Source organism: Macadamia integrifolia, chromosome 7 (genome assembly GCF_013358625.1).
Source record: "Macadamia integrifolia cultivar HAES 741 chromosome 7, SCU_Mint_v3, whole genome shotgun sequence".
Taxonomy (NCBI): Eukaryota; Viridiplantae; Streptophyta; class Magnoliopsida; order Proteales; family Proteaceae; genus Macadamia; species Macadamia integrifolia.
Window position 1 is genome coordinate 21,056,398 of NC_056563.1, and position 26,521 is coordinate 21,082,918.

At 37.9% G+C, this 26,521-nt stretch overlaps 3 protein-coding genes and 1 long non-coding RNA gene across 4 annotated transcripts in view; 3 read left to right on the forward strand and 1 right to left on the reverse strand.

Annotated features, from left to right (window-relative positions):
* The first annotated feature begins 4,181 nt into the window (after positions 1–4,181).
* On the forward strand, positions 4,182–5,700 carry LOC122085173. The gene is made up of 2 exons (XR_006142034.1): positions 4,182–4,540; positions 4,727–5,700. It is a non-coding gene; the product is annotated as an uncharacterized LOC122085173 (long non-coding RNA).
* A 7,569-nt stretch (positions 5,701–13,269) lies between these two features.
* On the forward strand, positions 13,270–20,398 carry LOC122085009 (probable protein phosphatase 2C 55). Its single transcript, XM_042653433.1, has 5 exons — positions 13,270–13,577; positions 13,947–14,884; positions 17,957–18,281; positions 18,729–18,878; positions 19,985–20,398. The coding sequence occupies exons 2-5, from the start codon at positions 14,118–14,120 to the stop codon at positions 20,300–20,302; spliced, it is 1,560 nt and encodes a 519-aa protein (XP_042509367.1). The 5' UTR covers positions 13,270–13,577; positions 13,947–14,117; the 3' UTR covers positions 20,303–20,398.
* Positions 20,399–20,471: 73 nt separating this feature from the next.
* Positions 20,472–23,280, reverse strand: LOC122085007 (vicilin-like seed storage protein At2g18540). The gene is made up of 5 exons (XM_042653432.1): positions 22,630–23,280; positions 22,364–22,542; positions 22,193–22,273; positions 21,781–22,101; positions 20,472–21,693 (listed from the first exon to the last, which is right to left on the reverse strand). The coding sequence occupies exons 1-5, from the start codon at positions 22,940–22,942 to the stop codon at positions 20,674–20,676; spliced, it is 1,914 nt and encodes a 637-aa protein (XP_042509366.1). The 5' UTR covers positions 22,943–23,280; the 3' UTR covers positions 20,472–20,673.
* Positions 22,957–26,521, forward strand: part of LOC122085010 (arabinosyltransferase RRA2-like) — a 15,400-nt gene continuing 11,835 nt past the window's right edge. The window contains exon 1 of the mRNA XM_042653435.1: positions 22,957–22,972. The gene's annotated coding sequence lies outside the window, so the exon portion shown is untranslated. The remainder of the gene's footprint in view (positions 22,973–26,521) is intronic.

Below are 26,521 nucleotides of genomic sequence, written 5' to 3' on the forward strand. Positions count from 1 at the left end.
GTAATGGGTTCTGTAGATGATCAAAGCACGGAAAACACCCGCCCATCTCAAATCAAACAAACTTAGAAAAAAAAAAAAAAAAAAAAAAAAAAAAAAAAGTTGAAAGGGAAGAAAAACACTTTGATTTTCCACTTAGCAAGAACTTATGAACCAACAACAATGATCTCGAAACCCTAACACCAGTGAGTGTATCAAGCAACAACAAGAGATATTTCTGAATTGCCATCGTTGATCTCCATTGCATATTCTCCAAAATTCATCGATTATACTCGCATTCTAGATTTCTTATTTGATTGTGGATCTGCTTACAAAGGCACAAGGGAGGGGACTATGGGAGATCTCCAAAGCAGTAAAGTGATGATTCAGAGGTCGGACCTGACGGTGATGGAGTAGTCAACAGAGGCGATGATCATGCAAAGGGGGGGAATGCGGTAGCGTACTGGAGGTCGAGCATCTCACTGCGGACCTTGTTGGGGTTAACATCAACGAAGCGAGTTCATCTAAGAGGTCTTGGGTGAGGATGGTCTGGGGAATGGCCATGCCAAAATTGCCGATGTCGATGTCGATGTCGTAGATCTGACAAAGAGATGAAGAGGGGGAGGGAAGAGGGAAGATGGAGAAGGTATTTTTCTTTGGGTTAGCCCAACTTTGTGTTTCTCGTGTTTAGCTGAATCCCTACACCTTCATTGTTCCCCTCTCTTAGATCTATAGACCACCACATGTCATTCATCTAGCCCGTGCCATCAGTTTGGCAACACACCCCCGAGCTGTAGAGGAGCCAAATCCTTGAGATTGAAAGATCTTTTCCTCTTGTGATTGTAGCATTTAAGGGTGTCAATTGGGACGATTTTCGGTAATTGGAACATCTCTTAATCGATTTCAATCCCAAGGCATCGATCCCAAAGCAATCTCTTTTTGATTAAGAAGAAATTTCACTCCCCTTGGAGGTTTCATTTATTACACTCTTCTCCCTTGCGAAGTTTTAAATTACATAATTCTCCCTTTGATGTTGTAGATTCTATCAATCATACCCACGCAGTGAGTTGCCCACCGTTAAGTGATGGCACAAGTTGTAGTATTTCATTTTAAACCTCAAAAGATCCCTAGTTGAATTGAGATTACATGTTTACCCTTGTGCCTTACTTGCAGCAGTAACCTTCATCATCATCTTCGTCTTAGACCATCTCTACCGATGGCGACCATACCCACCATCGGGTCCAAAACCATGGTCGATAATTGGAAATCTAACCTCATAGGTCCTCTCCCCCCACCATATCATCCACTTTCTCTCCAACAATACGACCCCTTAATCCAAATCCGTTTTGGACCAATCCCTGTCGTGATCGCCTCCACTGTTCCCATGGCTCAAAACCCTTTTTTTTTTCTTTAAAAAAATTTAGGTGATGACTTTGAGGCTTTGAATCCTTGCTTTAAACTTTGGTGAATCTCTACTTCGTAGTTATTTATAGTCAATATATGGAATCCCAACCATAGTTGTCATGGTGCCAAGGTGAACCAAGGCGGCCAAGTGTTAATTTTTACTTTTTCTCTTTTTTAACATTATTTACAACACACTTTCGTCATTGCAGAACATGCTTCCACCATTGCAAAATATATCATAAAATTTGCACAATACACTGGGAAATATTTTTCTACCATTGCAGCACACATTTCCACCATTGGAAGCATTCTCAATCTCAAACCTCTCTTCAAGCCATGTTTCTTCTACTAATACTGATTGTAGTAAATGGTTCTCTTCTTCATTATCTCCAAGCATTGGATTCTCACCTGATATGTTTGCACATTTGTTGTATCAAGTGAAACCACCTGAAAATAAAATATGGAAACATTTCCTTAGAACATTTTAGAATATAAAAATGCATTATCTTTTGTATAACAAAATAAGCGAGGAACATAATCCAAGAACTATAGATTTAATAAAATTTTGGGAAAAGGTTGGGTATGCCACCGATATCAAGTATGCTAGCACCTATTGTATCTATCTCTCTCTTTCCTTTTTTTGAAATGATCCTTATATCGTTCCTGAATGATACTCCATCATGTGTTCCTATTGGTGCTATCTACTAACATACTTGATCTCGATGGCATACCTATCCCTCTCCCTAAAATTTTACATAAAAAAAGAAATAAATAAATATAACATGTATTATGCATAAACACTAAAATGTAGAGTTTCATACTAAGAGACAGCATTGAAATTGTTTAAAAAAAGTGATATGCTTTTAAAAAAAATTGAGGTGATAGCCTTGAGGCTTTGAATTCTTGCTTTAAACTTTAGCCAATATATGGAATCCCAACCATAGTTGTCATGGTGCTAAAGTAGACCAATGTGACCAAGTGTTATATTTTATTTTTTTTCATTTTTAACGCTAATTAGAATACGTTTCCACCATTGCAAAACACATTATAAAATTTACAAAACACACTAGGGAATAAGTTTCCACCATTGTAGCACACGTTTCCACCATTAGAAGCCATTATCAATCTCAAGCCTTTCTACAAGCTCTGTTTCTTTTACTAATATTGATTATAATAAAGAATTCTCTTCTTAATTATCTGCAAGCATTAGATTCTCACCTAACATGTTTGCACCTTTGTAGTATCAAGTGAAACCACATGAAAATAAAACATGGAAACATTTTATTAGAACATTTTAGAATATAAAGATGCATTATCTTTTGTATTAAAATACAAGCGAAAAAATTAATCCAAGAACTATAAATTTTATATATTTTAACATAAAAAAAAAAGTTAAAAAAAGGTAAATATAACATGTATTATGCATAAACACTAAAATCGAGAGTATCGTACTGAGAGACAACTATATTCAATTGAAATTGTTCAAAAAAAGTGATATGTTCTTCAAAAAAATTGAGGTGATGGGCTTGAGGATTTGAATACTTGTTTTAAACTTTGTTGAATCTCCGCTTCGTAATTGTTTGTAGCTAATACATGGAATCCCAACCACAGTAGTTATGGCGCCAAGGTGAACCAAGGCGACCAAGTGTTTTTTTTTTTTTTTTTTTCTTTTTAATGTTACTTAGAACACGCTTTTGCCATTGTAGAACATGCTTTCATCTTTGCAAAACACATTGTAAAATTTACACAATACATTGGGAAACATGTTTTTACCATTGCATTACATGTTTCCACCATTGTAGGACACAATTCCACCATTGGAAGCCATTATCAATCTCAAGCCTTTCTTCAACTCCTGTTTCTTCTACTAATACTGATTGTAGTAAATGATTATCTTCTTCATTATCTCCAAGCATTGGATTCTCACCTGACATATTTGCACCTTTGTAGTATTAAGTGAAATACTTGAAAATAAAATATGAAAACATTTTCTTATAACTTTTTAGAATAAAAAGATGCATTATCTTTTGCATAACAAAACAAGCGAGGAACATAATCCAAGATCTATAAATTTAATACATTTTTACATTAAAAAAAAAGTTAAAAAAAGCTACATATAACATGTATTATGCATAAACACTAAAATTGAGAGTATCGTACTAAGAGACAAATGGAAGCACATTAAAGTCAATGTCATCCAAGTAACTAAAAATTTTAAAAAAATGTGACATTATAACTCATAAGATCGTTAGATTTTGTCTTTCTATTTTAGATAGTTGTTAATCAATTTTTTTTCGTCACCCTCTTGCTCTTATTTATAAGTAGTAAATTATGAACAAAGTAGAGATAAAATACAGGATATATGACATTTAGTGGTGGATAACGTTGTCGCTGACCATCTATTCAGTTGCCTTTACTCCATTGCAATTTGGATTTTTTACAAGACTACGTAATTATTTTCTACCTATCGAATGTGCAGTACAAATTATATTTATTATTGATGGTATTATCAATCTAAGGCTTTGTACTGTAATATTCTAAAAAATGGATTCTATTGTTTTTTCATTTTTTTGAGAACAGAAATGGGATAAAAACTATATGGTAAACTCAGTTCAATTTCTTATTTTTTAAAATGAACGAGACACTTTTAAAATTTTGAAATCCTTTTTTTGGAACATGCAAATGGTGCTTTTCATTTCAGAATCAATTCTGAGCAAAAAGGCGCAGAAACGATTGGATGACTTAAGTTCAAAAGGATTAATATGTATTTTACGCTCAAAACATAACAATATGTGAAGGGATCTAAAGCAAAACCCTATACCCACTTTCAGTTGCAACGGCCAGGGGAGAGAAGCATATGCAGCTCGTTCCCTGAAGCAAGAACGCGTCTGTTCCTCTTGTCGATCTACCACCGATAAGGCGCGGTGAAGGTCTCTCTTCCTCTCCCTCCCTCTTGATATTCTTCTTGGTTTTCAGTTTATGATTGGGGGTTTCAGAGTGATCGAATTAATGAAAGGTCGTTTGATTTGGCTTTGATTTTTTGAGAGGATAAAATCAAATTTGAGATTCGTGACTATCGGCGTTAGTTATTTGATTGCTCGAGGATACTTGAATCTGCATTTCTGATTTCTGATCTGTTTGGGTTCCGAAATTGTTCTTGGTAAGCTAGCTTATAGATACATTCGTCTTTGTTGGGAACTTATGGCTCTTGAGTAACCTATAAATACGGTTTCTGACGATCTGATATGGGTTTGAGGTCTATTATTATGATAGACATATCCAAAAATTTTATTTCAAATGTTCTATGATTTAATCTGAAACGTTTTCCTTTTTCTTATCCGATTAGCATTGATCGGTGAAGAAAACTCTGATTTTCTACTTCCACGAAAGACGAAATTGTCGTCAAAGTGGGTTTTTGTTCGAGATTTGGGTTTTGTCGCACTGAGTTTTGACGAGGAGCATTAATCATGGATGGTAACAAGGATGAAGCAACAAGATGCATCCGAATTGCAGAAGCAGCAATGGCTTCTGGAGATAAGGATCGTGCTCTCTGAAATTCATCAAAATTGTGCAACGCCTCAACCGAAACCTGCAGCTTGATGATCTACTTGCTGCGTGCGAAAAGTAAGAATCTATGACATCCACTTCTTCCACTGATCAAAACCCAGTAGGTCAAAATCACAAAAAGCCAACTTCATCTAAATTTCCTGAGCTATCGAATGGAGGGGAGAATTACACCGAAATGTACCTTAAACTGATCCAAGAAGTGAAGAAAAACAAGGATTACTATGCAATTCTTGGGGTGGAAAGGACATGTTCGGTTGAGGAGATTAGGAAAGCTTACAAGAAATTATCTCTAAGGTTCATCCTGACAAGAACGAGGCACCAGGTTCGGAAGAGGCATTTAAGAAAATATGCAAAGCTTTCAAGTAGGCAGTATTAGTAGGCTTACATATTAAATTTGCAATGCTTCCAGAGACGAAAGTCAAGATTGAAAATTCTCAAAAAGTTTTTCAAATTTTGAAGGGCTGGTCTTATGTTCAAAATGGTGAACAAGGATAGTCAATGCGGTGGCATGGGATCCGGCTTTCCTTAAAATGAAAGAAATTCAGAAAAAAAAATCAGAGATTTATGATGTTCTGTTGCATTATTGTGTATGTTGTTAATAGTATGGAGGGCAAGCAGGTTTTCTGGAGGAACTTGGTGGGATTAGCCCCTAATATGACTGATCCTTGGGTTATCCTTGGAGATTTCAATGTTGTGAGACACCACGGAGAAAAATTAGGAGGTGATCCAATTAGACATGAGCTTGTGGATGAATTCAACACTTGCATTAATGATGTCGACCAAGGGAACAATTTACTGGATGCTATGAGCTTCTCTTAAGCTTCTTTTCTTTATTCTGGCATATCTGACCATAGCCCCATTATCTTGTCTATTCTTGAGAAGAAGAATTTTGGCCCTAAGCGATTCAGATTCTTTGATGCATGGACAGACCATGAAGGGTATGATGAGGTAGTAGCTAGGGGATGGAGCTTGCCAATTAGAAATAATATGAATCCTCTTTTACAATTTGCTGCTTGGGAATTAATGAAATGGCAGAAGGCTGATTTAGGTGATGTTTTTTCAAATGATGCAATCTGCGGAAAGGGAGCTCCGCAATGTGCAAGCAAGCTTGTCTGTCTCCACTACTAATTCTTATCTAGTCGAGTTGGAAAAGGATGCTAAAGCAAGCTGTTGGGAGCATTGCAAGTTGAAGAAATTTTTCTCAAGGAGAAATCTGGAGTGAAGTGGCTTCAAATGGGAGATGGGAACAATAGATTTTTCACAAGAAAATGAATTATAGGCATAATCGGAATCATAATATGAAAATTAAAATAAGTGATGGAATGGTTGTTAACAATCCGAATCTTATTAAGGAGGAATTTATTTCCTTCTATAAACATATTTTTGGGACTGAGGCTATTGATACCGGCTTCTGTACACCTAGGATTCCATTGAGAGGGGGTTGTCTATGCATCTTGCAAAGAATCAGGTGTTTCATGCAAGGACAAAACATATTGATGTAAAGTTTCACAAGATCAAAGAGCTTGTGTCAGAAGGTAGTATTCACTTGAGAAAAATTCATATAGATTGCAATCCTATAGATATGCTTACCAAGCTGGTCATTACAGAGAAGTTCGAGTCCTGCTTGGACTTGGTTAATGTTACTCATTGTTGAAGATGAGGGATGCACTGAATATATGCGGTTTGTACCTTTGATGAGGTATGAGGATAAAGACGTCTATAGGTTCTCTTTATAGGAGGCTTGACAGAATTCAAACCAAGGTGGAGATTGTTGGTGTACAATGTCTTGTATTCCGTCACAGTTTAATTTAGGGAGTAGTGCAGGCGCCCTAGCAAGACAGAACGACGGTCCCGCTTTCTGGTTTTTTCGTCATATATTTGTAGCAAGGCTTTCTTTCTCTGTAATGCAAGCAATTTGAGAGAGGTGTGAGGACGAGTGTTGTAACTCTATTCTCCATTTATAATGAAATAGAATCTCATCTCACCGAAGACGTAGGCAATCTTGCCAAACCTTGTAAACCTGGTGTACATTGTTTGTTCTTGGTTTTCCAGTATCTTTTGCATTGTTTTAGGGTTGCATTTCTACAGAAACGAACCCCAAAACTAATCGAACAGAAACCAGACTTTCCATATTGATTTGGTCTTGGATTCTCACATTGAAACTAACTCAACCCGAACCAACCGTTTGACACTCATAGGGTTTTATATGCAGCATGTACTACCACTAAAAGATATGTGCATCATGTGAGAAAGACAATTAGGAAGAAACTTACATCGAAACTTTGGGATCTTGGATTGCCTTTATATACCAGTTTGACCTCTCAAACCAATATTTGAATTGATTACCTCAAAGTTGAAGAAACTAAATCATCTCTCTCTCTCAATGCTCTTGAAAAGTTGAGCTTGGGTCTCTCACCGTTCCTGCCTCTACACAGCTTTATCTAGCCATGACTGCTGTGCATCACGACCTCCACATGTGGGCTGAGGATGCCAACAACTTCAATCCCTTAATTAATCAATAATGTATCATATCAAAATCTTGTATCAATTGACTTTAAGAATCCGGTTCTTCTACACAAGGACTCATCGAGAATGTGAACATGTTTCAAACATGGCCGGGAGAATGAGAAAAATGTGGTCAGTTATTACTTCCCAAGGCCATTCTGTAACTGGACTCGAAGCTGATTCAGGTCTTTAACAGTAAGTAATGGGTGCATGTGCATATGATTTTAGATCGTTGGCCCCAAAGAGACCTCATCTCTGTTCGAACTTTTTTTGAAAGTGTCCAGATGAAGGTGCCAGCAGCTTCCGGGGCCTAGGTGCTTCACTGAACTTGGAGGTGTCAAACGGTCGGTTTGCCCCATCTTCCGTCCCCCCCCCCCCCTCCTCCCCCCTTTAGGGGTATGGTTGTTTTTTTTCTTGTTTCAGTCCAAAACTAGGAGTGTAAGTTTGGCCCTTTGAGCCTGAAACTAGCCTAAGCCCAGCAGAGCTTGGGTTGGGCTTTGTACCCCACGTGTGAGACTAGGCCTGAGATTTTATGTTGGGCCTAGGCTCAGGTCCTAGGCTGTGCTTGGCCGAACCCGTTCTAACCCTATAAAACATTAGTTGGGTTGAGATGTCTAGCATCATTTATAGGCATCATACAATGTTCTTTATTCCCTCTTCTAAATTTTCATTGTGGGACAAAAAGTCCATGTGAGAGAGGCTAAGAGAATGCACTCATTTTCAGTTTCACATTGGAATTTTTTAAGTTCTTAGACATTGAATTGCACGTAGGCATATATTGCTAGGGAGAGCATGTTCCATTGTTATATCTTTGCTCTCATATGGACTCAAGGGGAGTCTATTTTTGCGTCTTTTGGTATTATTGTCAAAGGGGGAGAGAAATCATATTTAAAGGGAAAGAAAAAAAAAAAAAAAAACATGCAGCAGGGAGAAATATGTGCAAGGGAAAGACTATGAATAGCATGTTGTGTAGAGGTTCAGAGAACAAGATGGTTCTATGGTTTGCATGTTTTGTTGATGCAACTACAATGAATGTATTGTACGAAGCATGTGTATCGTCCACAATTTCAAAGGGGAGGAGATTGCTGAGCAATGTGTCTGTTGTCAACACATTCTTGAGGACGTGTGTCACCAAGAGGGGCACGGTGGCCATTGAGCACCCCTGTGTCTATGGGCCAAGGATCACTCTCAGACAGAAAACTTGATCCCTGATTTTAATTTAAAATATAAAATTATGAAATTTTTACTTAAAATAATATACTTAAAAGAAGACCAAGTGATGTTTTGCACTTGGTCTCATGGTTGGATTTCAATACGTGGTTATGAGATCAAGAGCTGAAAAATAGATTAAATCCCAAGAATCAATGAAAAAAATAGATTTTAAGTATTCTAAAAATATTTAATCTATCCAAAACATGCTTAGAAGGTTATTTGAATATTCAAGTCGTAATGAAGATCAAATTGAATAAAATTGAGCTCAATATGGACTCTGATGAAATTGTTAAAATGTAAAAGAATCACTTAAAACCATGGCTACCTAGTTTGACTCAGTTTGGAAAAGCAAATGAATTGCAGTTCAGTCCATGCTCGTGCATGTGGTTGTGGTACGGTTGACCTAGGTCTAGGGTGACTTGGTCCGATCTGATTTAATCTTCTGTCTTGTTTTAATTTTTTCTATAACACTTAAAAAACATACATTCAAATTTTGTGATCTAGGTGTCATTGTAAAGACCTTTTTTTTTTTTTTTTTTTTTTTTAATGGTATGAAAATCAAATGCCATTTTTTAGTGAGAAACAGGTTGGAAAATCCATTTGAAAGTAGGGTAAAAAAAAATATAATATTACTTAAAATTATAGGCACATAAAAATCATTGTCAAGCCATTTTCTAATAATGATTTAAATGGTGAAATAAACCAACTAAAAAATAAATTGGATTGATACATGGTTGTTTGACCACTTTCTGACCTTATCAACTTCATCAAAGGTATTTTGATCATTTTACAAACAATTTTCTCATACTTTCTAAATTTATATAAAGCATCAACTGAAGACTATATAATACCTACAAAAATTACAAATCAAACATCGCACATCATCCCAAGCAGGCAGCTGCTCATCGTTGTGCATGCCTCTAGGGTAACAAATTGATGTGTTTACAATCGCTTAAGTTCCTTTTCATTAATTAATGTCACATCATATATTTTGACATGTTAACAAATAGTTTTCTTTTCGCAATCAACTCAAAGAAGAGAATAATGAAACAAATAAAAAATTGCTTTGTCGAAATATGTAATATAAGATTAATCAATTAAATATTGGGATATTTACTAAAAATATAAATAAATATTGAGATCTTTCACTAGGAAAAAAAATAAAGATGAAAGGGAGACTTTTGTATAATATTTTGTTGAGCACTAATGGATCTTAAAAACTTTGCCTGCAAGACATATGTTATTGATGTTCCCAGGTTGACACTGAGAGGGGGGGTGAATCAGTAGTTCCAAAAATTTTCTTAATTGCAACCCAACAAGAACTTCCAATTTTCAAGTTCTAGATTGGCCGGGGCAATCCCGTGATTACCAATCATGCAAACAACGACACGTCCACTTCACACCACAATGTGGTTGAGTCTACCAGATAGTGTCCCACCACTATGCACAACACGCACTTCAAATATATGTAAAAAAATAAATGCAAAACAATAACACCAGATATACGTGGTTCAGCCAGAGTGCCTACTCCACGGAGGAATACCCATATAGGGTTTCGTATTTCCCCAATACTCAACTTTTTAATCGCTACAACCGTCCAGGAACTTATCCCTGCTTCAATTTGAGATGGAATTCAGACAAGGGCAACAACCCCACACCCTAGACAAGCCCCAACTTGTTAGGTTCACAATTTTAAATCAATAAAATAAAATTCCAACCCAATACACCATTGATCTAGAGTTTCTCAACAATAAACATTCTAGAATATAAAAATAGGGATTTCAGATACGGGTTACCTCAGCCTGTGTAAACTCCATTGATGATTGCTTGCTTGATGTTTAGAGGGAGACTTAAACACGCTCAGACCATCAACATAGTAGCAAGACGCTAATCTTCTTTAATTCTTGTTCATAGTGAAATCTCCATTGAATGTTTGACAAAGAAACGTACGACGACTAACGAACATAATTCTTTTTTTTTTTTTCCCTTCTTGCTATTCCTCTCCAAATTAATTGTAGTATTGAGTCTCAAGGTTCTGCAGGTTTTTATTGCTTTTGGAAGCAACAACCGATCCTTTTTCAAATCAAACTCTGCGCATTCTTAGACTCTCCCATTTTCTCTTTTAATTTTTATCGCTTTTTAGATGTTGTTCATGTGTAAAAAGAAACATAGTTCTCTTGGACTCTTGTTGAAAGCATATAATTTGAATATTCTAATAGAAATAACCAACTAATGGTTTCCACGTTGAAGAGTCCTATCTAGATTTGTCCTCACCTATGACGATGCTTTTTCTCCTCCAAGCCTTGCTGCCGTACAAGTTAGATAACAAGTTCTTCATGTATGAGACTTTGATTTCTATTAGAACTTGACTTCCTCTTTCCTTTTTAATTCTATTAACAGTAGCCGAATCAATAGTATGGCAACACATGGCATTGAAAAATCTGTTTTCCTTTTGCTGGGCTGTCAAATTCTTGTTGTTTGCATTATCACATGTAACCATAATTTGAAACCAAGAACTTGGGCTCCACATGGGCAGTAAGCAATTTATATACTAATTGGGCTTACATCACCATATTAATTACCCAATTCAGTTGAACCCATCAATTCACCTAAATTAACAGTTGAGCCACTTTAAAACCTTTACCCACACATCACCTTCTAGTTGCTAACAATAACAATATTCAATCCAATTGCCCAACAATCACTTTTAAGAAAATTAATAATAATACTATATGAAGTGTTAACATCATTTGACAAAGAATAAAGATAAGGGAGAAAAATAGGATTGGACATGCGCAAATGTGTTGCTTGCTCCTTTCTTTCTCTCCCCATCGCAAAATATAAATAAATTAATAAAAAAAAAATAAAGACATGGTTATAATTGAACACTAAACTTCAATGTCAGTGTTAAGGGATCTTCTTCTTTCCTTAAAATTCCGGCTAATTAATTTTCTACATATCTTGTGCTTTAATTAATTAAATTTTGGTCAACAGATTAGCATGATAAATTATTAAAAAAAAATTAATAATGAAAATTTATAAACTACATACATAAATATAATATGGATAAGGAAAACATATATATATATATATATATATATAAAATGAAACTAGGAACTATCATTTTCTCTATTCAACATTATTGAAATATATGTGTTTAGTGCATAGGTTCCTACCATGAGATTTGGCATGAGGACATTGATAATAACTTTCATGTTCTATAAGATGATTGTATATGAAAAATGTATATGTGCTTGTTTTCTTGTTCCCTGCCATAAGATTTGGCATGAGGACATTGATAAAAATTTTATGTTCTATAAAATATTGAATTGAAAGAAACCCTAAGATGGTAATATTTCATTGTCATCTTTTTTTCTTCCCCTCCTGATGATCTTAGAAATTAATAAAAAAAATTAAAAATAAAGAATGCCATTAGATTCGATCATTATGAGACAAGTTTGAAATCCACTTGAAATCACTTTCCCTTTCCTCTTCCCTCTTTGCCCAAGTACCCTTGCCAGCAACCTCCACCGCTACCCCCGACCCACCCTCACCCTCACCCTCACCCTCACCCTCACCCTCACCCTCCAACTCTTGCTCCGCAAGTCCTCCCTTCCTTATGCCTACCCCACATACAATTCTCTCATCTCCCTCGCTCTCCCCTTCTCGACCCGGTGCCCTGCCAATAGCCCCCACCCACTCTTCCTTGCTCCCAACCCCATGTGCCCTAACCTTGCTCCGCAACTACCCCCTCTCCTCTCTAAACCCAAAAGCTACTGTGTGATGGCTTCAATTGCACATCAAGAATTTTGGAATCACACGCATAGAATAATGACATATTGAAAATAATAGATGCGAACTTCATAAATTCAGAACATAGTAGAAAATTTTTGGAATTATTCTTCCTTATAAACTACATATTACCAATAAATATTCAGGCAAGTGATCGAGACATTGACTAATACTACTAGGAGAGGCCAAAGGACATGGCAACTTTTGTGTGAAAGGCAACGTGACCCCTATACCTAGACATAGAGGGAACAAAATGATCACCATACTTCTCATGAAAGACAAAAATCTCGCTCTTTATGTATTTTCATATTTTAATTAAGAGGATGGGTTGACTACCAGATCGCATGGCTGTGCATCAATATGATTATTGAGGGACACTCAAGGGATACAACAGAAGGAGTGGGACGAGCATTTTACACACTTGTCTGGCCACAGACAACGCGACTAGAGAGCATTCTTTTTCCTTTAATTTCATTACTTTCCCTCTTATTTTCCTTTAAATATAGGGGTCTTTTAGGAATTATGAAAAGCCTCCATTAATTTTGGAACCAAATAAAGCCCACAGGCCCAAATCTTGTTGAGACAGGAAAAGCAACGCCACGACAAAATTTCAGTAAAGACGACAGTAGCCTCATATATACACACAACCATGCAATAATTACGAAAAGTCTGATGAACAGTTTAGTCCAAAAAAATATTGTTCCCCCGTGATAATATAAGACCAGTAAGGGTATTTTAGTAAATACAAATTAATTTGTATTCATGTCACTAATTAGGGCTTCATGAGAAGCTTGCACGGACTTTCATCTCATCATCACTTTCTGCAACCCTTGACCAAACAATGGAGAGTTAGATATCAATAGAAAGTTAGAAAGAGAGGGAATGGAAGGGCTCGTGCCTTTCCACCTAACCTCGTTCTGGAGCATCTATCGGAACTTCAATCATCGGTTCTTCTCCTTCCCGTCACTGCCGTCACCATCTTTTATTGTTGTCTGTTTCTTTCCCATAATGTAAAAGGATTGGAATGTATGGAAGAGGAGATTCGAATTTTTTTTGATTCCCATCCATTGAGGTTCTTTGGAGCTTTATCGAGTTCCTTTGCCCAGGCTTCGTCTGATCAGGTGCGTAGTTATCTATTTTATTGTCGATGGCTTTTGACATCTCGAGTATTCGTTCTGTCTCTGATTTATGACATTTTCTGGCTCGAAATCTGTAGATTAATGTATATTTTTTCTTTTAATTTGTGAATCTGATTTAAAGTTATGAATTTTCTTTATTCTTCTTTCTTGATTCATGAATAATTTTCAAATACCCTTTTGTTTACTATTATTTTCCCCTTCCCGATCCTATTTGAACTTTTGTGTAGATTACTTTTGTTTGTTCCAGTATCTGATTCATGTCTTCCTTAGTTCCTTGTACGTTAAGAGAAAATCTCGGTCTCTCATTATATTATTTGTTCCTTCTCTTTCTTTTCTTCCTTCAACTACCAGGGTTTCAACTTCTTGTAGTTCATTGGAATGGCGGAAGTAGGGTGTGCTTCCTGATAACTGGAGGAGTTGATGTATTAACAGTTATGAGATTTTCTGTTGTGCGTAGTGCTAACGGTCGGGTTCTATGCAATAGAGGGATTCGAAAAAGTCTGTTTGATTTGAGAAGGTAAGATGCCATCTACTAATTTTTTGAAGCTGAACCTTGAGCTGCGGTCGGGTTTCCGCAGACTGATCACAGGGCAACAAGTAGGACTCGCGAGCTCCGTGGAATTTCTTCTTGGGCAAGGAAAATTGTCGTATACGAATTCTGGGTTGTCTCTTTTCAGACCAATTTCAACCATCGCAGAGGGGCATTTATTCTTGAGACCTGGTGTGATTTTTTCTGTGCGATCAGATCCTAACATCGTCAGCCAACGGAGAAACTTATCAGTTGTTGGAGCTCTTTCACTTACATTTTCTATTCCTTCTGTGTTTGGACCATCTTGTCAGGTTTGTGAGTACCATATCAATCGCCTGTTACCGGACTCCAGCCCTGTTTTGCTAGACAATCCAATTCAGCGGACAATCATGGCCACCTGTGGCTCTGGATCGTTATTGGGTCACCACTGTCTGGATAACCTAACATCAAGGAATGAACCTCTCTCAAACTCCACTAAAAGAGCTGGTGTTTCTTACTGCAATGGAAGTCTTGACAGTTGCATAAAAGCTACCATGAGTTTGAGAAGCCGAGAACCATCCAACAGTTATATGATGTATGGGTATTTCATTTTTGACGTGGCAAGGAGGAGTTTCAGCTCCAATTCATTAGTGGGTCCAGGGTCAAATTTTTTTTATAGTTCATCTTCTGCTTGTTACTGTACTGGGGCTGCTTCTGAGGTATCATTTGATGGCTCAGCTCGTGTAGAACAGCATCCAAGCTCTGCAGTTTCATCTGATCAGTATGTCCTCTCATCTTCTTCTTTCTCTTTTTGCTTCTCCTGGGAACTTATCAGAATGCATCCATAAATCCCCGATGTTGATTATATGAAAATATTTTGTACTGATGTGCTCACATATGCTCTGACCTTATGAATATGGCCTGAAAGTACAATTGAAGGTTTACTAATATTTGGTTGTGTGTTTCTATCCATTTGACTGATATTTCCTAATGTTATAATTCCACCTTGATGGGACAAGGATTTTTCCAATTGAGATCTTGTTTAAGTACTCTCAATGTATAATAGTCTTTCTACCATCACAAGTCATAGCTATTGGTAGTTAAATTCTCTTCTTAGAAGTAGTGATATAAGAACAGAACTGTCATATAGCTGTTGTTCTTGTGGTGTTTGATTTTCATTTCTTTTCTCTGGTGCTTATTGATGAGAAATATTTGAAGCAATGCATGTTCCTAGGCTGCATTATTTTAAAAATTTCAGAGCTTGCCATGTGTTACTTATACACATAAAAACATAAAAGCCGTAGCTTCTTTCTAATATGCTACATCAAGTTTAGATTGGGCATTTTTTGACTGCATAAAAACCCTAATGTTTGATCATTTTTCTAAAGGAAATGGACATTTAGGCCATGCTGAATTTTTTCATTGACTAGTGTATGGTGTTGGTTTTTGGAACGAAGATGAGTTAGATGTTTATACCAAAGTTGAGATTGTAGAGAATCTGCTGGTTAATTTAGAGAAATAATGGCAAAATGAGTTGATATTTGTGAATGCAGTTATGAGCTGGGCTGGTTGGAATCTTATCTAGATTAAGTGATTTTTGTGGAACGACTAACTGATGCAGTACCAACAAGGGTTTACACAAGGAGAACCAAGACCAAGGTCGACCCAAGTGGCTGACTGGGTCGACCCAGATTTGGTCCAAGTCAGCCCACGATTTGGGCTGCTGATGGGGTTACTAATTAGTTATTTAGTTTCTATTTTGAAGTCCTAAATTAGTTTCTAATTTCAAGTCATTGTTAGTTTCTAATTTCTGCCAAGACTAGTTTCTATTTTCATTAGATTCTAATTTCTAGTTTTTAGTAATTTCTTATAATCAGTTTTTAGTAACTCAGATTTAGTAACTCTGATTTACTATTATTTGTAAACCCTCCCCATCATTATAAATAAAGAAGAGGGCTCTTTTATGAGCCACGATTTTGATTATTAAGAAAACAACTCTCTTGTTGCTGCCGTTGGGTATCCATGGCTATTTCCTTGTGTTAGATCGAGGAGGAAGGACTTGGTGTGCGATCCAAGTGACTCCTTGCGGCGTGAAGTCCAGGAGGTCTGCTTCTAGTGATTATTCTCTTTAAGTTATTTGTTTATTCTCGAGGTTATCAAGGCTACAAATCAGGTATGTGATTTCTGAACTTGCCTAGAAAATTCTGCAAAAACAGACCATCTGCCCCTATTGGAATATCCAGGTCTGATTCTCAGATTGGCTCAGTTTTTTGGTCGATTGTTCCTTAATATCCAAGCATGGTTCAATCCAATTTTGGGCTGATTCTGTCCACTCAATCTTGAGTTATTAGAAATCACCAATTCCTTGTCTTTTAGTGACCTGCTGTGTCTTAACTTGAGGTCGATTGTTGTGACTGATTTTATGTTGCTTCCTTAAGATGGTGGGTCATTATTGTTGTTGATTTGAACCTCTAAAGACCACTGGTGTCTTCTGGTTGTGTTTATTTAGTCTACTGCTGTCCTGTCCTAATCTATATTGGTAATCTGAAATCTGTCAACTGCTGAAATTGCTACTGTTCTGTTATGGTTGTGGACTATCGATACCATAGTCTGGTTGTTGATTTGTCCTTTTGTTTGGTGCTGATATCAGGTCAGATAGCCCCAAATTCTGGTTTGACAAATCTGATTGCTAAGGACTGTTGACTAGTTAATATTGGACTGTTATTGTTGCTCACTGTTAGGTGATTATTGGTTGTTCTCTGGTTTATAATTTCCTGCAGTCTTGGGTCTAGTTTGGTTGTCGAATCCATCCCTACATTACTAACCACAGCAAGACAAATCAATATGTTCATCAACTAGTAAAAAATTAATGAATTACATTGCTGTATGGAGGTTCTCACCTTTTGGGCCTGCACCCTATATCCATCCTCAATATTTGTTTCTCTTTTTTCTTTTTTCTTTTTTTTTTTTTGTGGGGGGGGGGGGGGCGTTGGGGGGTTGACAATGCTCTTTCAATTTGAGGATTTTGAATGTATTGTGGGTTATGGGCGTTATCCTTTACCCTTTTTAGGGTGAATGTAAATACTCCCTTTACTGAGGAGGTGAACAAGTACGATAGGTGAAACTTCAATGCTTTTGTATTGGGTATCTTCAATGGGCTTTGTGCTGAAGACTTAAAAAGAGTATTACATAGATGGGATGGGTTATGGTTACATTATATTGGATCTTGGATTATTTATATGCTATATGTGTGATATCACCTAATTTTTCCTTTCTGGAGGGATAATCCGGTTTGCTAGATAGGAAAAAAGGCCTTATCCTTATATTTCCTCATTAATTATTAGGTATGATATTCGTGCCCTTAGTCTCCAAATCAGCAAATGATTTGTTACAAGCTTTGCTGGGGTCGTGAATTTAAATGGTCCCACAAAATGATAAAATAATCCAATAAATGTTTCTGTTCTGAAATTTTGTTTGAAGAAAATTTGGTTTTTATGACCCTACAAACACAAAAAACACTACACCATAAATTTCTATCAACACTTTTCACATAACAAGATAGTTCTTAGGAAAGATGATCTGGGTTTTTCTGTAGTCTAGCAGGGGTGCTTTCACTCATGTGGAAAAAAAAAAAAAAAAAAAAGGTGCTCAGACATATGATTTAGTGGCTGTTCCCTGCATGTAGGACCTGTTCTGCACAAGTTTCTTGCTCTGCTACCTAATCAAACAGAGGGAGAAAATGATTTGTCTGTCAGATATATTGTAAGAATAATTGCATTGAAATTGCTTATTAGATGCACGAAGAATTACCTCTCTTTTCAACTTTGCTTATGCTGGTTGATATTGACTACAGGAAAATCCTAGGTGACAGAACCTTAAAGTTGCTTTCAGGATCATGTTATCTACCACATCCTGATAAGGAAGAAACTGGTGGGGAGGATGCTCACTTTATTTGTGTGGAGGAGCAAGCCATAGGTGTAGCAGATGGTGTTGGTGGGTGGGCAGAACTTGGTGTTGATGCAGGACAGTATGCGAGGGAACTCATGTCTAATTCGGTTACCGCAATCCTGGAGGAGCCAAAAGGCTCCATTGACCCTGCAAGGGTTTTGGAGAAAGCTCACTTGAGCACAAAAGCCAAAGGATCATCAACTGCATGCATCATAGCACTCACAGATCAGGTTTGGTATTTTTCAAAAATTTCAAAAACCTTGCCAGATGGGGCGGAATTGTTGCTTCTCTCTGTTCTTCCCTTATTGTTGCTTTCCTCTTTCAGATATTAATTAAAATGAGTTGGGCTTCCTATTCAACCTAGAATTTGTGATATGATTTGCTTTGATTTTTGTTTTAAGGGAGAGGGTTCTTTGAGCAAGCAGGGTACTCTACACCTTCTCACATTGTTTTTTAAATCATTGTTTCTCTCTCTTTAAAAAATCAATAAAATAAAGCATGTGAGAAGGCATAGTGTCTGCCTTGGGCTCAGAGGACCTTTTCCCTTGTTTAATTTACTCATCTTGGTTTCTGCACTCATATTTAACATCATCAACGTCAGAAAATTAGAACCATGCATGTCAGATAAAGGAATCTATTCATTTACATGATTTGGTTCATTTGTTTTCTTCCCGTAGGGTCTCCACGCCATTAACCTGGGTGACAGTGGCTTTATAGTGGTAAGAGATGGATGCACTGTCTTCCGTTCTCCTGTACAGCAGCATGGATTCAATTTCACATATCAACTAGAGAGCGGAAGTGGTGGTGATTTGCCTAGCTCTGGTCAGGTTAGTTAATTCACTGTGTCCAACCTTACTAGAGAACGTAAATGGTGCTGATGTACTCTGTGCTATATACCACTATACCAGTCTCTCTTTGACTGCATGTACTTGGTGATGTATTTGATGATAAACATAGAGAAAATTGGAAAAACAAGCATGCAATTTGACTGCTAAAATGGTATTGAATATCTAGAAGGTGCTCTATATTCTGCTCATAATTTTAAACCCATACAATACTGTTTGTTTGTATACCATATTTTGAGTGGCCTGACAAAAGTGATCCTCACATTTATATGCATATAGTTTGAACAAATATTTACTGTATAACAGGCATATTTACACCTTGATAGTATTATCTATGAGCCTTTATTGTATTAAGGTTTCTTGCGTGAACGCTGTGAGAGGTCCTTCCTACACCAACAGCTTTTCCAACATATCACATTTATGTATGTTACGGTAAGCTGCCCTAATATCTGCCGTCCTTGATTGGGTGGGGCCCAAATTGTATGGGCAAGTAGATCCCAAAGTTCCCAACTTACATTTTTCGTCTCTGTTTGCCTAATGGTAAATTAAGGAGCTCTAAAGAATGAAAATAAACATGCATAAACATACATGAGATTGTTTGATTGAATTTAAATCTGAAATTTAGTACATAGCAAATCCAGACCATCTCCTCTCCATCCGACAGTCAAAATGATGAGATTATCTATCTATGAAGCATAATGAGGGTGGATTTTATCAAATCAGGACATGAGAATTAAGTTTTCCCATTTCCAGTGATGGAACATATTGGTATCCGGAATATCATATTCCATCTGGGGGATCCTTAAGGTCTGCTAGTTCCACCGTACTGGATTTGGTTGATCTAAAAGGATGGGAAGTTATAATACCATACGAAACACTGGGAAATTTGTCAAGCTTACAATGCTATTATCACAAGCAGCTACGCACATAAAAAAGCTAGAACGATTGTGACAAAAATATTTGCAGGTTTTTATTTGTTGCTCATGATTTTCGTCGTTTTGTTTTGTGAATTTTTGTTTGTGGGGTTTCTTAGAACTTGCTAAACGATATTTACTAACTAGGTGATTAAATATGAATACATATATCAGGTGTTCACAATCCCAGTTGCACCTGGCGATGTGGTAATAGCAGGCACCGATGGACTGTTCGACAACTTGTACAACAATGAAGTAACTGCGGTGGTAGTCCATGCCATGAGAGCTGGGTTGGAGCCTCAGGCGACGGCTCAGAAAATAGCAGCCTTGGCACGCCAGAGAGCTCAGGACAGAGACAGGCAAACACCATTCTCCACCGCAGCACAAGACGCTGGCTTTCGCTACTACGGTGGTAAGCTTGATGACATCACTGTGGTAGTGTCCTATATCAGCAGCAGCTCCAGCTCCACCTCTTCCTCTACCGATTCATGAGATGAGAACCATCAACTCCTCTCTTGCACTAGATAGGTATACCTTTACTTGTACATTGTAAATTTTGCCCTTTCTTCAATTTTTGAAGCTTTGTAATTTGTGGGAAGGAAACAAGGGGTGTGTGTGTGTGTGTGAGAGAGAGAGAGAAAGAGATAGAGAGAGATCTGCAGGTCGTAAAACCATCCTTTCCACTCGTCATCATATTATTGACATTAGATTAGATATTTGCATTAAAGCAAAAACGGAACTCGACTCAGATTGGCTCAAACCATTAGAGGAAGCTTGAATTTTAAAACAGAGCATGGGATTACGTTCCATGTGGTTAGATATTTACAAAAACGAAGGACATCGTTTTGAGTTGCAAGATCACATCAGAACCTCCACTTACTCTTCAAGAGTCTTCTGACCTCCTCTCCGTCTTCGTCTTCACCTTCACCTTCACCTTCACCGTCACCTTCCCACTCCTCCCTCGTTCTTCTTTGCCTCTCTTCTTCTTGCCTTCTTGCCTCTTCTTCCTCGCTCCACCTCTTTCGCCTTTCCGGCCTCCTCCCAGCTTCTTCTTCCTCTCTGCGTCTAGCTGCTTCTTTGGCTTCCTGCCTACGATGAGCTCGTTCCTGTTGCCTCTCTTCTTCCTCTCTCATTGCCTCTTCCTCCTCTTGTCTTCTTGCCTCCTCTTCTCTCCTGGCTTCCAGATCTTCTTTCTCTGTCCTTGCTTCCTCTTCTTCCTCTTCTTGTCTTCTTGCCTCCTCTTCGCTCCTCCTGGCTTCCTTCTCTTCTTCCTCCCTCCTGGCCTCCTCTGCTTCCTCTTCTTGTCTTCTTGCCTCCTCTTCCCTCCTCCTGGCCTCTTCCTCCTCCTCTTCTCTACTCCTAGCCTCTTCCTCCTCTTCCTCCCTTCTCTTCCTTTCTTCTTCTTCCTCTTCTCTCCTTCTAGCCTCCTCCTCTTCCTCCTGTTGCCTTTCCTTCTCGATCTCCTCCTCCATCGCCGCCTCTTCTTCCTCGGCGCAAGATGTGCACTCCAGTATGACGGAGTCCACCTGCGAAGCTAACAACTGATCAATCGTCGTGTTAGGAACATTAAATGCCGTGGCCAGTATCTCTCTGTCCAATGTTCGAAGTACGGAGCTCTTCCCCGCTAGGAATTGAGGGTAATTCTTTGCTGCCATTGTACTAAAACCCATGAACACAAACGTGTCGTTGTTGAAGGAAATCTGGGCCATTGGGTGGAATCTTGAAACAACAAAGACGTCTCCCTCGCTGACCCTAAACCTCGTGTTCTTGCACTCCGTCTCATTTGCATTGCTAGGGCAGACAACGTGAATCATCCCTTGCCCGTGGGTCACAATAGCTATCTCTGTTGCCCTTGGATTCCAATGAGGCGCCATCATTGAACCCTATTATCACAAGTGTCAGAATTCCCACCATTGTTAATTAATTGGACATGAAATATAGCAGAATTGACAACTGAAGCAAGAACTGACCTTAGTTAAGTTCACCATGTAAACCCCAACATTGGAACCTTTCAAGGCTTTCGTCTTCTTGGGGTTCACCTCCAAACTCCAGCCATTGCAATTCTCATAGTCGGGCTTCTCAGTGAAGATATTGAAGGTCTTGGCCTGCTTCGGCATCTTCTTGTCGTTGTCGAGTTCTTGGGGCTCAGGTCCTATAAGGGCCTCAATTATCCCAGCTCTCCAGTCTCCTCTGTCCTCCTCCGACTCCTCTGTTTCATTCCTGAATGTTGCATGCACGATCGCCGGAGGCTTGGTCCCACTCGATATCTCTTCTATCACTTCTTGAGGAACCTTAGGAACAATATATTCATACTTGAATAATAACTATATGTAGTCTGGATTGAGTCCTGAAATATTCTGAAACTGAAAATGAAATCCTTACCCGGAAAGCCAATTGGAGGGTTTTGTCATCAAAGCCCAGCACCAGATCGCTCAGCATGGAGTAAGGCCCGATATAAGGCTCCTGTGTTATAAATGTAATCAGGAAAAAAAGAAAAGCTAGAAACGAATCAACAAAAGGGAACCGAAGGAGATCCTCGATCGATCATCATACATATGGGTTTTGGTCATTTGTATCAGTGAAGATAGCATAAATCCTGAGTCTCTCCCTTGTGGACTCCAAGCTACTTCGAGCGAAGAACAGAGAACCCTCAGGAATCCAATAGATATCACCTCGCTTCACCAGTGTCTCATACCTTCCATCCTCACCAACCCAACTCATGCTACCACTCCCTACACAGGAATTAAATAGAAGAGACTATGAGAGATTGGGTAGAATTTCATTTAAAATTCAGGTTGGAAGCTACCATACTTCTGTACCTGTATGTACATAGAAAACCATGTCTGAATGCAAAAGTACAGGAAGTAAGAGAGAATTGGGGTCCAAGGTGATGGACTGAAGTTGGTGGGGCTTTCGGGTGCCATCACCGATTTCAACAGATGTAATCACACCGGAATCCGTCCTAACGAGGGTTTTCCTATCTTCTTTCGTGACCAGGGTTGCAGCACCAGAACCCGATACAACATCTTTAGACCCTCTAATTGCAGCAGCATCAGGAACATACCATGAGAAAATAATGGCAATGACAATGGAAAACAAAAATTTCGAACTCAGATTTCTCCTCTTCGCCATTTAATTGCAGAGAGAGAGAGAGAGAGAGAGATTAGTTTTGGGAGTTCGAATTGCACTTATAAGAGAAAGGTGGAAGAGAATTGAGGGGAAGAACGTGTCCCAGAAGATGGACGCGTGTATAAGGGTATGTGTGCGTGGCAATTTATGAACAGTTTGAAGTGTTAAGTAGTGGGAGAGATTCTTATCCATGGTGGGTTGCATGGTTTACGGTTGGCTTCAAAATCTGCAGTTTTTGAAACTGAAACTGCGGTCGTGACTAGTGAGAGAAGAAGACAGAAGAGGGGATGTTCCCCAGTTGATTTCTGGATGCATAGGTTGTAAAATGTGGCGGCGTTGTAAGAGCACGACACGAAGGAGATGGCGACCAAAGGGGACCGGGGGAGATAGATTTATCAGATACGAGGTTGTGATAAGGAACGCTTGTATTCTTCACCCAGTACAAGAATACATGTAAAGCGTGTAAATTACCTTGTATAATTATTGGGAGGATGAAAGAATCCTGTCCTTCTGGTGCAGGAAATATCAGCGTACGGGACAAATGAGAGGATACATGTTAGCATCTTCAGCGGCTCAACGCCTTGGTTAGGGGGCAGCGTGGTCTTCTTGCTCAGTCTCGGGGCGTTTCCTACACTAGAAGGATAGAATTCTCTCATACTGCAAGAATGAATGCTTCCTATTTGTGTTCTCATAGGATGTTGTGAAAAATAAGGGGTAAGAGTGTCTTTTTATAGTGTAGAGTATGCAGATAGAGTTCTTCTTCTTATAATTATTTTTTGAGTGATTTACATCCCCATCCCCTATAGTTTGCGTTTATTCCACCCCCCTCCCCTATGTTTTAAAAAATCCCACATACCTCCCCTGTCAGATAACTCGGTTAGTAAACCGTTAGTTGTGGATGTTAATGAGTATGATGAGGATGTTGTTGGTATGGCATAGAGAGTTAATGATCGTGTGGGGATTCGTAGGGAAAAATAAACAATTAGAAGGCCTTTTGGTGCATGCAAAGCTATCACTGGAGCAACAAGTGGTGGTAATAGTGGTTCTGTTGGGTCAGCAAATGCTGTTGCAAATGCAATTGATAAAGGGAAAGCATCTGCTAATGCTACTGCTATTGCTGTGAAAGGAAGAGCAACTGGTACAGATGTTGCAAATAGTATTGACCCGAACAAGGAATCTGGTACAGGTGTTAAAGTAGAATCGTACTTTAACATCCACAACTAACGGTTTACGAACCGAGTTATCTGACAGGGGAGGTATGTGGGATTTTTTAAAACATAGGGGAGGGGGTGGAATAAACGCAAACTACAGGGGAGGGGGATGTAAATCACTTTAAAAAATTTAGTAAAGGCAGAAGGGTAGAATGGTACTTTAACATCCACAACTAACCGCTTACTAACCGAGTTATCCGACAGGGGAGGTATGTGGGATTTTTTAAAACATAGGGGAGTGGGGTGGAATAAATGCAAACTACAGGGGAGGGGGATGTAAATCACTCTTATTTTTTTTTGGGGTGGGGTGTCCCTAAACAACAGCATGACCTGCGTCCAGAGCCAATGGGATCATGTTTGGAAGCATGATTTTCCTTTTTCATGGGGATGGGTGGTCATTTCACATCCTTTGTGTTGTGATAGTGGAGAACGGAATTTTTTTTTTTTCAGATTAAAGAAGTCTATTCATTGTGCAACCATATTTCTGCAATCTAGTGCAAGGATGTGAATTTGAAATCCAAACCGTTATTGAAATTGAACCAAATCGATCAACACCCTTCATCTAGTGAGAATAGAGACCAGCCCATTCGAATCGAATAGATTGAAATTATTTGAATCATATCAAAATTGACTGACCAAACTACTTAACAAATAACCTTAGGATAATCAAATACCTAATTAAATCAATGCAAATCAATTTATCACCAAGGATGGGTTTGCGTGAAAAATCAAGCTCAGAAGTCCTTTTGCTTTGGTTATTGGGTTTTGATGTTATTTTCAAAATTAAATCTCTTATCTCTCTCGTATGGAATGTGAAATCAATGAAACGAGCATGAATCTTGAGTGAACAGAGCATCAGGTCGAAGTTTTTTCAAGAGGGGTTTCTCATTTGTCACTACCAGTGCTTCTCCTTTACTACCCTATTTACAGTAGGTCATCACCGCCGTTGCCACTGCATCTATTACTTCAGTTTGTTCTGTGAAAAAGGACGGGGAAGCAATATAGAAAAAAGAAAATAAAAAAAATCCAAGTTTGAATAGAAGATGTTAAAATACAAAAAAGTGAGAGAAAAAGTGAACGGTGAATCTACACGTACATGAATATATGTGAACATCCTTAATCCATGGATATGGCATCTATTAATAAGGGACCCTCATTCCACGTGAGAGAAGATTCACTAGAATCGAATGTAAAACTTATTCTCCAAACATATCCTCATTCTAGACCACCATACTGGAAATTTGGAAAACTTTTGACTTGTAATTCCAACTCCACCAATAGAAGGAAACATTGCCTAAATTATAGTCTTATTTTTATATGTCCCTAAATATTTGAGCATAAAATGTGTTTATACATCTAGTATTATATTAGATAGGTTCATTATTTCATATGTTATGCATTTCAATACTATAATTATATTGTCACTTCACAGCCTAATCAGATAAACTTATTTGAAGGGCATATGTTGTTCTGCCATATGGCAAGATAATGTGGTGATTCTAACTGCAACGTTTAGATGAGATATATTGCAAATTCTAAACTCAAATTCAAACAAGATACGTTCTCACGGGTGTCTATGCACCTCCTAATTTTCACTATCCATTACTGAGAATGCATCTTTTTAGTCCTTGAATAGATATGGATTTTCACTCTTTTTCTTATTAGTCAAACCTAATGGGATTAAAACCTGATAGGTTGACAGGGATTCTGAGTTTACCTGTCCATTAAATTTAAGCCTCCATTTGATTTTTTTTTTCAGTTGACTAGATTAACTTATGTAGATCGCAACTTCCAACTTCCAACTTCCATATTAGATTGGGTGGAGATGTGGTTTAGCATACATTTGATTAGATTGAAATTGGATCAACCGATAAATAATTGGGATATAAAATTCAAATCAAAACCAATATCTATCGGCCGATCGGATAGATAGATGGGTATATAAATTTCAAATCAAAACTAATATCTATTGGTTCGATTGGTTTCAATCTTTTATTGGTTTTTCTTAATGGTCTCTTTTCCGATTTCTTAATTTATTATTGATTTTTCATATACAAACAAAATATATTAAAAGATTTAATTGTCTACTATCAGTTTTTTTTTTTGACTTCATACCATATTGTAAGAACACAAAATTGAGGTTGGGATCAATCAAGGCCGACACCAATCCAAATTCAATGTGTGTAGGCCAGAATTGATCCGTATCAGATATAAATATTCCTGTTTTTTATTTTATTTTATTTTACTTTGGTTTCGCCCAACATCCATACTGATACGTTGATATATTATCGGTCAAAAATGATATTAATCCGATCTACCCAATCATGCCTCATTATCCCCTCTAACAAACTAGTTCTTAGGATATCTATAG

Coding starts and splice junctions, on each gene's coding strand:
- LOC122085009 (XM_042653433.1), top strand. CDS start 14,118: ATGCCATCTACTAATTTTTTGAAGCTGAACCTTGAGCTGCGGTCGGGT. Junction 14,885..17,956: donor TCTGCAGTTTCATCTGATCA/GTATGTCCTCTC, acceptor TATTGACTACAG/GAAAATCCTAGGTGACAGAA. Junction 18,282..18,728: donor TCATAGCACTCACAGATCAG/GTTTGGTATTTT, acceptor TTCTTCCCGTAG/GGTCTCCACGCCATTAACCT.
- LOC122085007 (XM_042653432.1), bottom strand. CDS start 22,942: ATGGCGAAGAGGAGAAATCTGAGTTCGAAATTTTTGTTTTCCATTGTC. Junction 22,102..22,192: donor CCCTCCAATTGGCTTTCCGG/GTAAGGATTTCA, acceptor ATTGTTCCTAAG/GTTCCTCAAGAAGTGATAGA. Junction 21,694..21,780: donor ACATGGTGAACTTAACTAAG/GTCAGTTCTTGC, acceptor TTGTGATAATAG/GGTTCAATGATGGCGCCTCA.